The sequence below is a fragment of the Phalaenopsis equestris genome, unplaced genomic scaffold (genome assembly GCF_001263595.1).
Source record: "Phalaenopsis equestris unplaced genomic scaffold, ASM126359v1 Scaffold000134, whole genome shotgun sequence".
Classification (NCBI taxonomy): domain Eukaryota; kingdom Viridiplantae; phylum Streptophyta; class Magnoliopsida; order Asparagales; family Orchidaceae; genus Phalaenopsis; species Phalaenopsis equestris.
Window position 1 is genome coordinate 2922412 of NW_018164576.1, and position 13042 is coordinate 2935453.

General features: G+C 34.1%; 2 protein-coding genes across 2 annotated transcripts in view; both read left to right on the forward strand.

Annotated features, from left to right (window-relative positions):
* Positions 1-532, forward strand: part of LOC110021507 (methylesterase 3-like) — a 2544-nt gene extending 2012 nt beyond the window's left edge. Inside the window, exon 3 of the mRNA XM_020720021.1 lies at positions 111-532. Coding sequence (XP_020575680.1) covers positions 111-395 — 285 coding nt within the window. The 3' untranslated portion in view covers positions 396-532. The remainder of the gene's footprint in view (positions 1-110) is intronic.
* A 1753-nt stretch (positions 533-2285) lies between these two features.
* Positions 2286-7492, forward strand: LOC110021423 (methylesterase 3-like). Its single transcript, XM_020719907.1, has 5 exons — positions 2286-2636; positions 3247-3387; positions 6370-6765; positions 6844-6990; positions 7147-7492. Exons 1-5 carry the CDS (start codon positions 2286-2288, stop codon positions 7429-7431), a joined length of 1320 nt encoding a protein of 439 aa, XP_020575566.1. The 3' UTR covers positions 7432-7492.
* The last annotated feature ends 5550 nt before the right edge of the window (positions 7493-13042 follow it).

The following is a 13042-nucleotide window of genomic DNA, read 5'->3' on the forward strand; positions in this document are numbered from 1 at the left end:
ATATATATATATATTAATCAAAGTTGCAATCTTTTGATTAATTAAAAATAACATTTTTATTTTTTCTAATAACAAAACAAAATTTTGATGAACAATAATTTATTGTTCAGGATTTGACTTTGGGGAATATAATGGTGAGGCCTGAACTAGATTTTCAGGAAGATTTGAGGAATAGAGCTGCATTCTCCAAGGAGAGATATGGATCAGTCGATAAGGTCATAATTGTATGTGGAGAAGATGCTATATTGACCGTAGATTTTCAGCACTGGATGATAAAGAACAACACAGTGAAGGAGGTGATGGAGATCAAAGAAGCTGATCACATGGCTATGCTTTCAAAGCCTAAAGAGTTGTGCCAATGCCTTACAAAGATTATTAAAAATTATGCTAAGTGATTACGTATTAATGTCTCTCTGAGTTTTTAGCTGTTTTTTGAAGAAATCATTTGAGAGTTTGTCATGTTGTATCATTACTCTTTCATCATTTTATCAAATTGTCAAAGTCAAAGTCAAAAGCAACCATAGCTGACTACTATTTAAGAACTATAGATGACCATTGTATTTTCCAATGATTTTTTTTCTTTGCTTGAGATTAGGAGGCTAACTCAAAATGAATTAAGTAGTGATTACTCATGCAATATCTCACAATTGGGTTGGGTTGACTCTATTCATAAATAGTGATTTTGTGCCTAATAACGTTGGAATATTATAAATCCACAAAATAATGATTGTTTCTATCTTCTTCCTTTCGAATTGACCTATTTCAAAGCACAAACTGTCTTAATTGAATAACATTCAATAACTTATAATTTATACTTATTATTAACTGACTAAAATAAAATACAAGCATGCTTCATACATTGAAAGCATCTTATAAAGGCGTTCTTGAGTGTAATTAACTTTCGACAACCTATTTCAATATCATTGGAATATTAATGGTTCCCAAATTTCTTACTTAAATTAACTTGTTCTTGAGTGTAAGTAATTTTAGAGAGCCGATTTCAATAATGTTGGAATACTAATGATTTCTAAGTTTCTTATTTACATTAACTTAACATGATTTTATTATATGATAAGATATGCATATCTGAGGTCTTCAAAAAATTTATTCAATCTTCTAACTTTTAATACTTCAAAAAATATCATAACTTTCAAGATTATGGCATTTATAGAGAGCACGCTTATTCATATCAAAAATTTGTTGATCGTTGAAGTAATCTAATTGATTAAAAATTATTGATGACACCATATTAGTTGTACAAGTTAATAATCTATTTTATCTATTTTATCTTATTCTAAGATACCTTTGACACAGATCTTCTCCCACCCAAATAAAAAATTCTAATTATACTATTAGTTTGTAGTAGAACAAACCAAATTTCGATAGTATATCTCACATGCATAAAACTAAATTGAACATCCAATACAAAACTATATGAACTAACTAGCCTTTTATTCGTTACTTTCTTCAATAACAATACATGAGTCATTACATTAATTCCCAAGAAAATACGATCATCCAAATATTTCTTTTTAAATTTTGCTGTCAAAATATTCTCTGATCTATTGGCATCATTTAAATCTTTATGAGGTAAACAAAGCATTTGCACATCATGTACTCTAGTATCTCACAAAATTCTCAACAAGTATCTCATATGGAATTAGACATTAATTTTATCCATCTTCTTTAAAGCTAACTTAAATCCAAATATTATGAAAAAAACCATCATATACTTCACAATTCCTATCATTTTGATCTTCTTCAGAATTTTCTTCCTTAACTCTCAACAACAACAATGACAAGCCTTTATCCCACTATAACATCTTGAATTCTACTAATAGCATCCTCATCTATATCACCATCACTTTTAACAATAGACCCGATCCATGCATGCATTCCTCCGCTTCAACCAACCAACTCTAATTCTACTGATAACAATATCCCAATATCACCATCATTTTAACAATAAATATGATGGATTCTTCCACTTCAACCAATCAACGTGAATTCTACTAATAATATCCCCTTCATTCCCCTGTAAACGTTGCTTTCACACTTTGCTTTCTCAAGAAAAAGCCCTTTCTAACGATATATAGAATATTTTGACCACCTCCGAAGCATCTTATAAACTTAATTATTAGGTTAAATTATTTTGACTTTGGACATAATAACAAAGAAAATGATGTTTTATTATATTTGCATCAAAACAAATTAACTAATCATCATATACAAATAAAAAAATTATATATATATATATAGAAAGAAGGATGAGTGAACCGATTAACATGAAGATAATTCTTGTTCATGGTGGCGGCCATGGTGCCTGGTGTTGGTATAAGGTGGTGGCCATGGTGAGGTCTCAGGGGTCAGTCACAGCCGTCGATCTTGCAGCCAGCGGCTCCGATCCACGAAGAATACCTGAAGATGTATCCAGCTTTGATGAGTATAGCCAACCCCTGATGGATTTGATGGCTTCAGTGGCTGAAGGAGAAAAGGTAGTATTAGTTGGGCACAGCTTTGGTGGAATAAGCTTAGCTACAGCAATGGAAGCCTTCCCTGAGAAGATTGCAGTTGCTGTTTTTGTCTCAGCTTTGTTGCCAGATATTGTTCATCCACCTTTTTATATACTTGAACAGGTATAAATCAAAATCACGAGAAAATATTACGTGTGGTGACCATACATTTAGATGACGACTGCATGTGTACCAACTAAATTAAATAAGACAGCACTCTTTAATCCACCAGAGCTATGCCCAACCAATACTACCTTTTCTCCTTCACCCTCTGAAGCCATCAAATCCATCAGAGGTTGGCTATACTCATCAAAGCTTGCAGTTGCTGTAATTGTAAAAAGCAACTGCAATCATTTTGGAAAATTAACTGCTACCACTGAATTCTTATGTATTTACATATGTACCAACTAGACTTTGCTTTTTACAATTACATCAGCTAAAATTTTCTTAGACAATAAAAAGTGAAATGGGCCGTTTTCTCAAAGCATAGATAAGGTGGTATGTATGTAATATTGAAGTTTCAGATGTTAGATATCTAAATATGTAGGAATTGGCCAGTGTTATGCATGTAAATCTTCCAATAATTTGATGTACAGAGCAAAAGAGCAAATATTATAACTGCTGGAGATAATATAGTAGCTGTTTTGATCTTAAAACAATGTTGGAGAATATGTTCGAAATGATTTTTAGTTTTTCATGTGGATTAACATAATTTAATTGTTTATTTAAGCAGCATTTTGAGCAATTACCAGATAAATACACTGACATGCAAACGAAGAGCATTGCAATTCCTGGAAGATCTGAGCCGTTCATTATTTCGATTTTACAGCCTAAACTCCTGGCTAGCAGCCTTTACCAAAATTGCTCCTTTGAGGTAGTTTATTTGTGATAAAGTGAAATTTACTGAGGGGATATTTGGGATCATTTTTACATTTTATTTTCTATTTTATTTTATTTTATTTTATTTTATTTATGTTTTTTTAATAAAAATATGCTTGACATATTAGATTAGGATATGATTATTTCTAAAAAAAAGACTTAAAACACCTTAAATATTAATTTTAGTAGTACTTTTCAATATTAGCTTATGGATTAACCTTTAATATTGATTGTTTAAGATAGTTTTTATTTTTATTTTTTTACTTTTCCTAAAATTTAAGCTAAAATAATGCTGAAAAAGTCAATTTTCTCATTGAAAAAATGCATAATTTTTTGAAAGAAATAATAAAGAACTGGGAAACATTTTGTAGAAATGTATTATTGAAACATTTCTATGGGAACAGCTCAGAACAAATAAAATTCATTTCCTCCCAAAATGACAGCATTGAAAAACTCGTGTTACTCCCCAGTTCTGAAACATAGTAACAAGTTCTGTTGATGTTCATAATACACATTCAGAAGCATCCAAATAAATAAATAAATAATTGTTGTTAAGGATTTGACATTGGCGAATATGATGGTGAGGCCTGCATCAATTTTTAAAGAAGATTTATGATTGTTGAAAGACAAGAGCTGCACAAGCTGTGAGTAATGTAGGTCGTAGTTGGTCGCATAGCTCGTAGTGATGAGTTGTTCGTAAATCGTAGGGATTGGAGTCATGACCTGTATGAACTGTGAGTCATGCTTTAATGGGTCACACAGACCGCAGTGGTGAGCAGTGATGTCGTTTGTAGGTCGTAGGGGTTGGAGTCAAGAGTTACACTAACTATGAGCCACGTAGGTTGTAGTTGGTCGCATAAGGCATAATAGTGAGCTGTGATGACATTCATGAGTCGCAGAGACCAGAATTGGGAGCTGCAAGGACGAAGATTTAGGAGTCTGGAGAAAGTCACTGTCTTCGGGGTGCATTTTTACACCGCCTTCTAGAGTTATAATTGCACCGTATATGGTAGGGCTGTAAAAAAAACTCGTTGTTCGCAAACAGTTCATGTTCGACTCGTCGCAGAGTTTGTGTTCGATTCGTTTGATAAGCAAATGAGACGAACACAAACAATTTTTTTTTCGTTCGGTTTATAAACGAACCAAACACGAACAGTCATTTTTTTATCGTGTTTGAATTGTTATTGTTCGAAATATAAAATAATTTAAAATACATATATATAAAAAGATTATCATATTTTAAAAATAATTATATACTCTTAAAGTTTATCATATTTTAAAAAATTAAATCATATAAATTATAATATGATCTTCAGGTTCGCCTCTTAGCTTATATTAAATTTTATAATTTTGTATTTATCTTCAGGTTCGTCTCTTTATATTTCTTTTAGATTTATTTAGTTTCTTTGAATGAAACCTTATTTTTGGGAGTGAAATCTCGCATATTACCTCTAGATCTAATTTTTTTATGGATGAGATATGATATTATGGTTTTATTGTAAGTTGTGTTTCGACCATTTTGCGTTTGTGTTATGATTTATAAGAGTTTAAGCATTATTTTCATATAGTTTTAAGCTTTTGAAAGATTTTGAACAATTCGAACAATTCAAACAATACAAACAAATTTGTAAGATTTCGAACAATTCAAATAATTCAAACAATTCAAACAATTCGAACATTTTAAGCATTTCAAACATTTCAAATAGAACACGAAGAGTAACTTCACGAACAATTTCAAACACGAGCTTATTTCAAACACACATAATTTTAAATAAAACGAACACAAACACGAGCTTTGTTCATTCGTGTTCGGTTCATTTACACATCTGGTATATGAGGTGTGTTTCTACACCATCATCAGGGTGTGTCTTCGCGTCGTATTTTGAGTGTGATGCGTCTTTGGGAGGCATCTTCGCACTGTATGTTAGGTGCGTTGTTGCACCGTCATTGGGATGTGTCATTGCACCGTATTCAGGTTGCATTAGACACGATGTATTGGACGACAAATTAGTCCATCGAGTGCTTCATTGTCTATCAACGTATGTTGAGATACTGCAATGCATGTTATGATTCTGCAAGGGACTTTGCTGTAAGGAGTAATTGACGACCAATGGTGGTCCAAGTTTGCCAACAAGTAGTGGTTGATGGGGGTCAAAGGCTGTAGGAGCGAGAGGAATATTCTTGATCTTCGATGTAGAAATGATGATGAACTTTAGCTCATTCTCCAAGCTTTGGCATTCTTCTGGCTCCAGGTCTCACCCCTCTCTTAAAAAGAGAGTATGATTTTATTTATAGAGTTCATATTGCAAATAAAAAAGAAATCCAGACCATTTCATCAGATGACCCAGCGAGGTTCGCTCAATCGGATGACATTTGGTGGACCTTTAAATGTTTTAATGATGTCATAATTGAGTGATCTTAGACATTTTGTGTTCGTCTCGCTTAGACGCTCAATTTAACTATAAGTTTGTTAGATTTAAAATCTGTTTAACATTCCAATTATGTATTGAAAAGTTCCAAAAATGATTTAACAGCTTGATTGAGACTTGGTTTGACTCAGATTGGACTAATTTTGGTATCAATTGGTCTGTGTTGTCGATTCGACTAGTTAGACTGTAAGTTTACTGAAATTAGACTTTCGGGTGATTTTTAAATGATGTTTGAATCTTTATTACTTAAAACCTTATCTTTAGATTCCTACCGGAGTATGGAAATCTATCTATATATATATATATATATATATATATATGTTATATGTCCATGAAGCTAGCCGGAAAGAACGGAGAGCGAAAGGGCTGTCCGGCATTTGGCCCTTCACAATCATCAACATTATCATTTGTAGCTAAATTATTTGAATTCGAACCGAGTTATCTATAAAGATAATGAAGTTTTTGCTTAAAATTTATTAAATAATCATCCTATACAAATTAAAGACTCCAATAAAATTATATATAAACGACATCAATGAACAGAGTAGATCAAATCAAGAGAGAAAAAAAGGCTGAGTAACCAGATTGAAATGAAGATAATTCTAGTTCATGGCGGCGGCCATGGTGCCTGGTGCTGGTATAAGGTGGTGGCCATGTTGAGGTCACAGGGATACTCAGTCACAGCCGTCGATCTTGCAGCCTGCGGCTCTGATCCACGAAGAATTCCTGAAGACGTATCCAACTTTGATGAGTATAGCCAGCCTCTGATGGATTTGATGGCTTCGGTGGGCGAAGGAGAAAAGGTAGTATTAGTTGGGCATAGCTTTGGTGGATTAAACTTAGCTGCTGCAATGGATGCCTTCCCTGAGAAGATCGCTGTTGCTGTTTTTGTCGCTGCTGTATTGCCAGATACTGTTCATTCACCTTGGTATATATTTGAAAAGGTATATTATTTTGATTTTTTTCTGAAAATATTGTTTAAGAATACGTTTAAATTAGTATATTGTATTTGCTTATTCCAGCAAAACTTTGAGGAATTACTAGATAAATACACTGACGGCGTTGAAGTAAAGAGCGTTGTAATTCCAGGAAGATCTGAGCCGTTTATTATCTTCACTCTGCTTCCTACACTCCTTGCCAGCGCTTTTTACCAGAACTGCTCCATTGAGGTAATTTTCTTTGTGAACATTTGTGTTGATGATTAAAATGATGGTTTTGAAAATCTGCATGTTACATGTCATTTATCATAATCTATTATATAATTAATGACCATGTAAAATAACATTTTCATTCCAAAGAAGGTAAATAAATAATTGTTGTTAAAGGATTTGACATTGGGGAATATGATGGTGAGGCCTGTATCAATATTTAAAGAAGATTTGAAGAATAGAGCGGCATTCACCAAGGAGAGATATGGATCTGTTGATAAAGTTTTTATCGTATGTGGAGAAGATGCTATGGTGACATTAGATTTTCAGCGTTGGATGATACAGAACAGTCCCGTGAAAGAGGTGATGGAAATCAAGGAAGCAGATCATATGGCAATGCTTTCAAAGCCCGAAGAGCTATGCCAATGCCTCACAACAATTGTTAGCAAGTATGTTTGGTGATTATAACTATAGTGTTTCCGACCGACCGATTAAAATATTATCCCTTTTCAGCATTTTGTGTCGTTATTATTTTAAATTGCTTCTTTACTTGCATAAAATTGTTGGTTTCAGACAGTTTCTTCCTCTTTATGTGGTTTTTCTATTCTGACAATTTAAGTTCCATGAGAAAACTGATGGGATACTGTCAAGCTTAATTTGTTTCTGGTGATATGAATTTGTAGAGAATTATGTAGTGTTTTTGTTGGAGGATGAATTGCATTTTAAATCTAAGAGAAATTACGCAGGAGATCATATAATTTGTGGAAAATAAGAGAGATTGTGTGGCTTAAATCTACCGGTTTAAATTTTTTAGTTGGATTTGAATTAAATTTTCTAGCTTGTTTAATAGACGGGCCAAGTTCATACCAGGCATATTTCAATTGGGACAGATTTGAGTTAAGAAAAAGAATCAGGCTTTTTAAATGAACTTGACACTCTTACTCATGAAGCATTAATTTTTGTTGTGAGTTGTGTGAAGGAAGATACCTCCACTCCATCACTGTGGTTCCCCACTGGCACAAGATCCTCGAAGCAACAGACAAATTAGGGCAATGCCTCCACTACGGCAATATTCCCTCAACAGTAAAAAATATTAGGGCGCATGTGCTACACTTGATCTTATACAACCGTATGGTATTTAGGAAATGCCCACAGTACCCCTGATGTTATCTGTAAATAAGACCAAAGACTCTATTAGACTTTTTCAAGCATCTTTCCTCTTCTCTTTTCTCTTTATGGTATGAGAGCATCTTGCTCAACAAAAATGATCTGTGGATTCTTCCGCATTTGCAACCTCCAAACTAAATCAATAATATACTTAATCACTCATCAGAATCAGAGAAATCAATATCCAAGCACCTCTCAAGTTCTTAATGCATCATATCAAAATGATTTCAACATCTCTTCCGTTCGACGATTATCATGTTAGGAAAGCTCGTATTCTAACGCTTGTCATGCTAATGGCTTTGAAGGTTTCTTAGAAGAAAATACCACCAGTCCACCACAATTCACGGAGAATGAATTTAGAACATAGAAAGAAAATCAAGATTTTCAGCTCTGGAAACTAGTGGATCAAAATCTAACTAAAATAATGCTATGTACAATTTTGATACAAAATACGTAATGTACAAGTAGTATATGGAACCGAGTCTATGTATCGTTCCCACGAGGAACGTATGAACTTCCAAAGCTTAGAAGAGTTTTAATCTATCAATTTTGAGTCTCACTTGAAGGTTCAAAATTGATTGATTTAAAAGTTTATAATCCTAATTTTTACAAAAAATAAACCCTACAACTAGTTTTTAGGTTGAACAAGTCGTAGAAAATCTCTCGTGAATTGGTCCAATGCAAATTTGATATCTCAAAGTGATTCAAATAAAATTAACAATCAAGAGCAATAATTTTTCTTAGCCCTTCCGGACAGTCATAAGAAAATTGGGATTTCATATTGCAGTTAGTCCCCTAACCATACACAAATTGTAGTGTGCAAATTCCTCAATACTATTGCGTTATCATAATAACAATATTTCTATTCTCTTAGAGTAGTGTAGGTTAAAAAAAACTTTCCATTATCTCACTTATGTAATACTATACCATAACCAATTTTAACCTTTTAAGTGATCATTTTAAAAGTAAATTAAGTTCAAAATGTTAAATTATCAATTCTAATATCCAATTTTTACAATCCCTTAACAAGGACAAAATCTATTTGAGGGGAGAAATAAATCTAAGTCATGTACATAACCAATGAAAAAAACATAAATTACATTAACAATTTATAAAATGAATTTGACAGTCCTACTAATGAAGCATTAGTGTCTCTTGTGAGTTGTGAACAAACTCCAATCAAAATGCCAGTCATACACCATTTCTCATTAGTTTTTAGCACATGACATTAATTTTTCTTAGAATATAAAATCCTAATCTTAAACTTTTAGGAGTGTTGATAAGAAAATAAAAGTGAAAAAATTGTAATTCCAGATTGTTTAGGGTTTAGGGTTTATCACACTTTGATGTCATGAATCAATCCTTGAAAAAGTGTAATCAGCTTTTAAAAAATAGGTAAAATATGAGTCCTTTGTATTTAAATATAAATATGTAGGTGTGGATATGTAAATACATAAAAAATGTGTGGTAGGTATATAAATACCTTAAAAAAAGGGAGCATTTACATTCATACCACACAACTTTCATGCATTTACACATCTAACTACTAAATTTTTGAGTTTATATACATAACACTCAAATATATAACTTCGTATAAAAATATAACTATTACTTATTTTTTAAAAGCAAAGTATGTCTCTTGTTGGACACTTAAAAAGATTTGCATGAATCTCGAAATAATCAAAAGACCTTGGGCCCTCGGGCGGAGAATCAAGAGAACTTACTTTTCCAACTGAACTAAAACCTACCGAGTTGAAAACTATCAAGGCACAAAGGAATAAAAATGACTGTCAAGAATCAACAAAGACCAAAATAAGACAAGTATGCGGCTATCATTGGGAAAGCTATCGATCGAGGGTCCTCTCCCTCTATGGCCTGAACCTGACGAATATAGCCAAAAGTTCTCCAAAAACTCCTCAAGATATCACCTAGAGCCAATCAACTAGACAAGCATGGCCAACTAAAAGCATTGGTCGACCACCTTCTCCCAAAGGTCACCCGGCTACTCCAGCCAACCGTTGACTGCCCATTCCAACCAAGGCTTCCACCAGAACAAACTAGAAAATGGGGGGTCTATTCACTGATCAAAAACCTGAAAAAGAGAATAGTAGTTCCCAGTGAAGAGACCCCAATGAAGGATATCTTGCTCTCCAACCTTGACCTCCTCACTTCGCGGGTCCACTCCCCCATCGTCTACTTCTACCACCCCCAACTCAATGATGCCGAATTATTCTCGTTGAAAACCCAATGGTCCATCCTAGCTCGCGCCCTTTTCCCATTCTAACCTCACACCTACAGTCTCATTACCGGTGTCGATGGTCGTTCTTGCATTGGATGTACAATCAAGGGTGCCCTCTTTGTAGTCACTTGGTCTGAATCAACCATGGATAATATTGGGGATTTTGCGCCCTCAATGAGCTCCGACGGCTTCTTCTTCCTTTTGCTAGTGGAACTGACAAGATTGATATGTCGCTTGTCATGTTTCAGCACGAATCTCAAGGCACTCTGAAATAATCAAATAAAGGACCCCTTGGCAAAAGGTAACGAGGTTTCATCAATTCGATCGGCCAGCATCCACCAAAAGTTAGCAATATCTCGCACAGTTGAGTGACCATCAGACAAGTCGATTGCTGGCTAAGCTCAAAACCAATGAAAGTGGCTAAGTCCAGGGACATCCCAACAAAGTTCTCCTTGTTGAAACTTCCTCAAAGATTACCAAAGAGCAATAATTAGAAAAGCAAGCCGGCTCTCCAAAGGCCACCCAATTACCTCACTTAAAGGACCAACTGATGTCTTATTTGACAGCCGACCAGAAACAGTTTGGCTGACCGGCTGTTCGAGTCAAGAACCAACCGAAATTAGCTCACCCAACCGACTTAGGGGACCTACCGAGCGGCAGGTTCAGACAAGTGAAATACTATATTGCTCCATACTATCCCATTTTAGCAAGGATAACTTTATAATTTTACCTTCTATCCTTCTATTATCTATAAATAAGAGAACAATTTCATGTTTTAGGATTTTTGGATCTCCTTCCATGTACCTATCCATTCAATGGAACAAAATCAGCCACGGGGCCTATAAACACCCCTCTTCGCCCATACGGGGTTCACTCTCCCTCTCTTTTTTTCTCTGGCCCAACACTTTATTCTTTAGGTACGATCTACATTACAAATTCGGCTTCTACACTCAACATACATTTTTAAAATCAAAGTGCTATACATATAAATATGCAAATTTAAATGTCAGATAAACAGATTCATCCAAGATATTTCTTGTGGTCTGTTTGTAATTTTTTCAAAAATCAAATCCATTATTAAAACAGTTACAAAAAAATAATAAATTGCAGGAAGTGTTCTGGCTTGTTTTTTTTTATTGAAAAGAAGAAGAAGAAGAGCTTCGTCGATAGATAATTGGCCAACGTGGTTTGAAGAGAAATGAGAAAAATAATGAGGTTAACGATAAAAGACAAATGTACGAGCTCATCGATGACAATCATGTCGCACTCGTTTGACTGCATTTAACCAAGTCAAATAAGTCGTCCTTGTTTTTTTTTTTTGGAAGTTTGCCTTGCACATCATATAGTTTAAAAAATTATCATAAAAATATGCTGTTTAATTTCACATAACACCTTTCATTGATCTGTAATTTCTTAATTTAACATGCTACACAGCTACAGTCAATAATATTGTTTTTATCGAACTTCTTTATGTATTAAATAGCTATGATGTTGTTGTTAGATTTTAATTCGTCTTTTGTGACTTTTACCGAGAGTTAGAGCGGAGTGAATTATAGAAGAAACTGAAAGTAAAATAAATCTGGAATGTTTGCAGCAAAAAATAGCAGGAGATATCCCTTTATTCGTATTTTTGTCATGTATTTATATAGACTTGTTTTGTACAATTACAAAAAGAAATGAATGATTATGAAAACTATTCTTAATGTCTTTAAGGATGTAATTGATTATATATAATTTATGCCATATTTGCATTATGATTTGGATTTCAATATTGGCGGTAATTGGTTGGTTGTCTGAATTAAAGTCAGCCGACTGAGACTACCAGTCAAATTACATCTATGCCCTCCGAAGTATGTGTGAGTCAATAGAGGTGTTCGACCGCATGACGATCTTGCTCGGTGTCTTTTGGCAAGATAGACCAGAGCGGACTGTTGTTAGGTGTTTTTTTGGTTTGAATATGGGGTTAGTCGGTCGAACGTGATCGGTCGGCCTCTTCCGTTAAGTGAATCCTGACTCATTTTCCACTTGACTAGAGTTTTACAAGGCTCATGTTTCGCCCGTCTGGTTGGTTCGTTGCTTCGGTCGGATCTCCCGGTCTTGTAATTTTTCGGGCAGATCTTGTAGCAGCCTATGCGGGATATCCGATGAGACTCGCTGTCAGGATGACTTACCCCTCAATTTTGGTCGGGTCTTGCCGCTACCAAGCGGGAAACCATCTCCAAAGCTTGAACATATCCCATTTTTGGAGAAGATACTTCATGCTTGGCATTGAATCGTAGGTTGATTCTTTTGCTCGAATGGAGGCTCTGTCATCTTGTTCATTCATTCTCTTTGAGATCAGTCCATCTATTTTTGGTGTACACAGACGTGTTATTTGTTAGTTCATTTTAACATAGGTGGTCATTTGACATTTTCTCCTAAATTAAATATTTACAAGAGCGACCGCATGCACATATGCCCATGAAGCCGTTTATTGATCTATAAGATAGACAAGTTAATTTCACCTTATTCTACTTGCCAAGTCCTAGGTTAGTCAACCCCTTGACAATTAAGAACCCCTTGACAATTAAGAAAACTACAAAATAAAAAAAAAATATTGATCTACTAATCATTAATTATTTTTTAATGAATCATAGCATATATATATATATATATATATATATATAT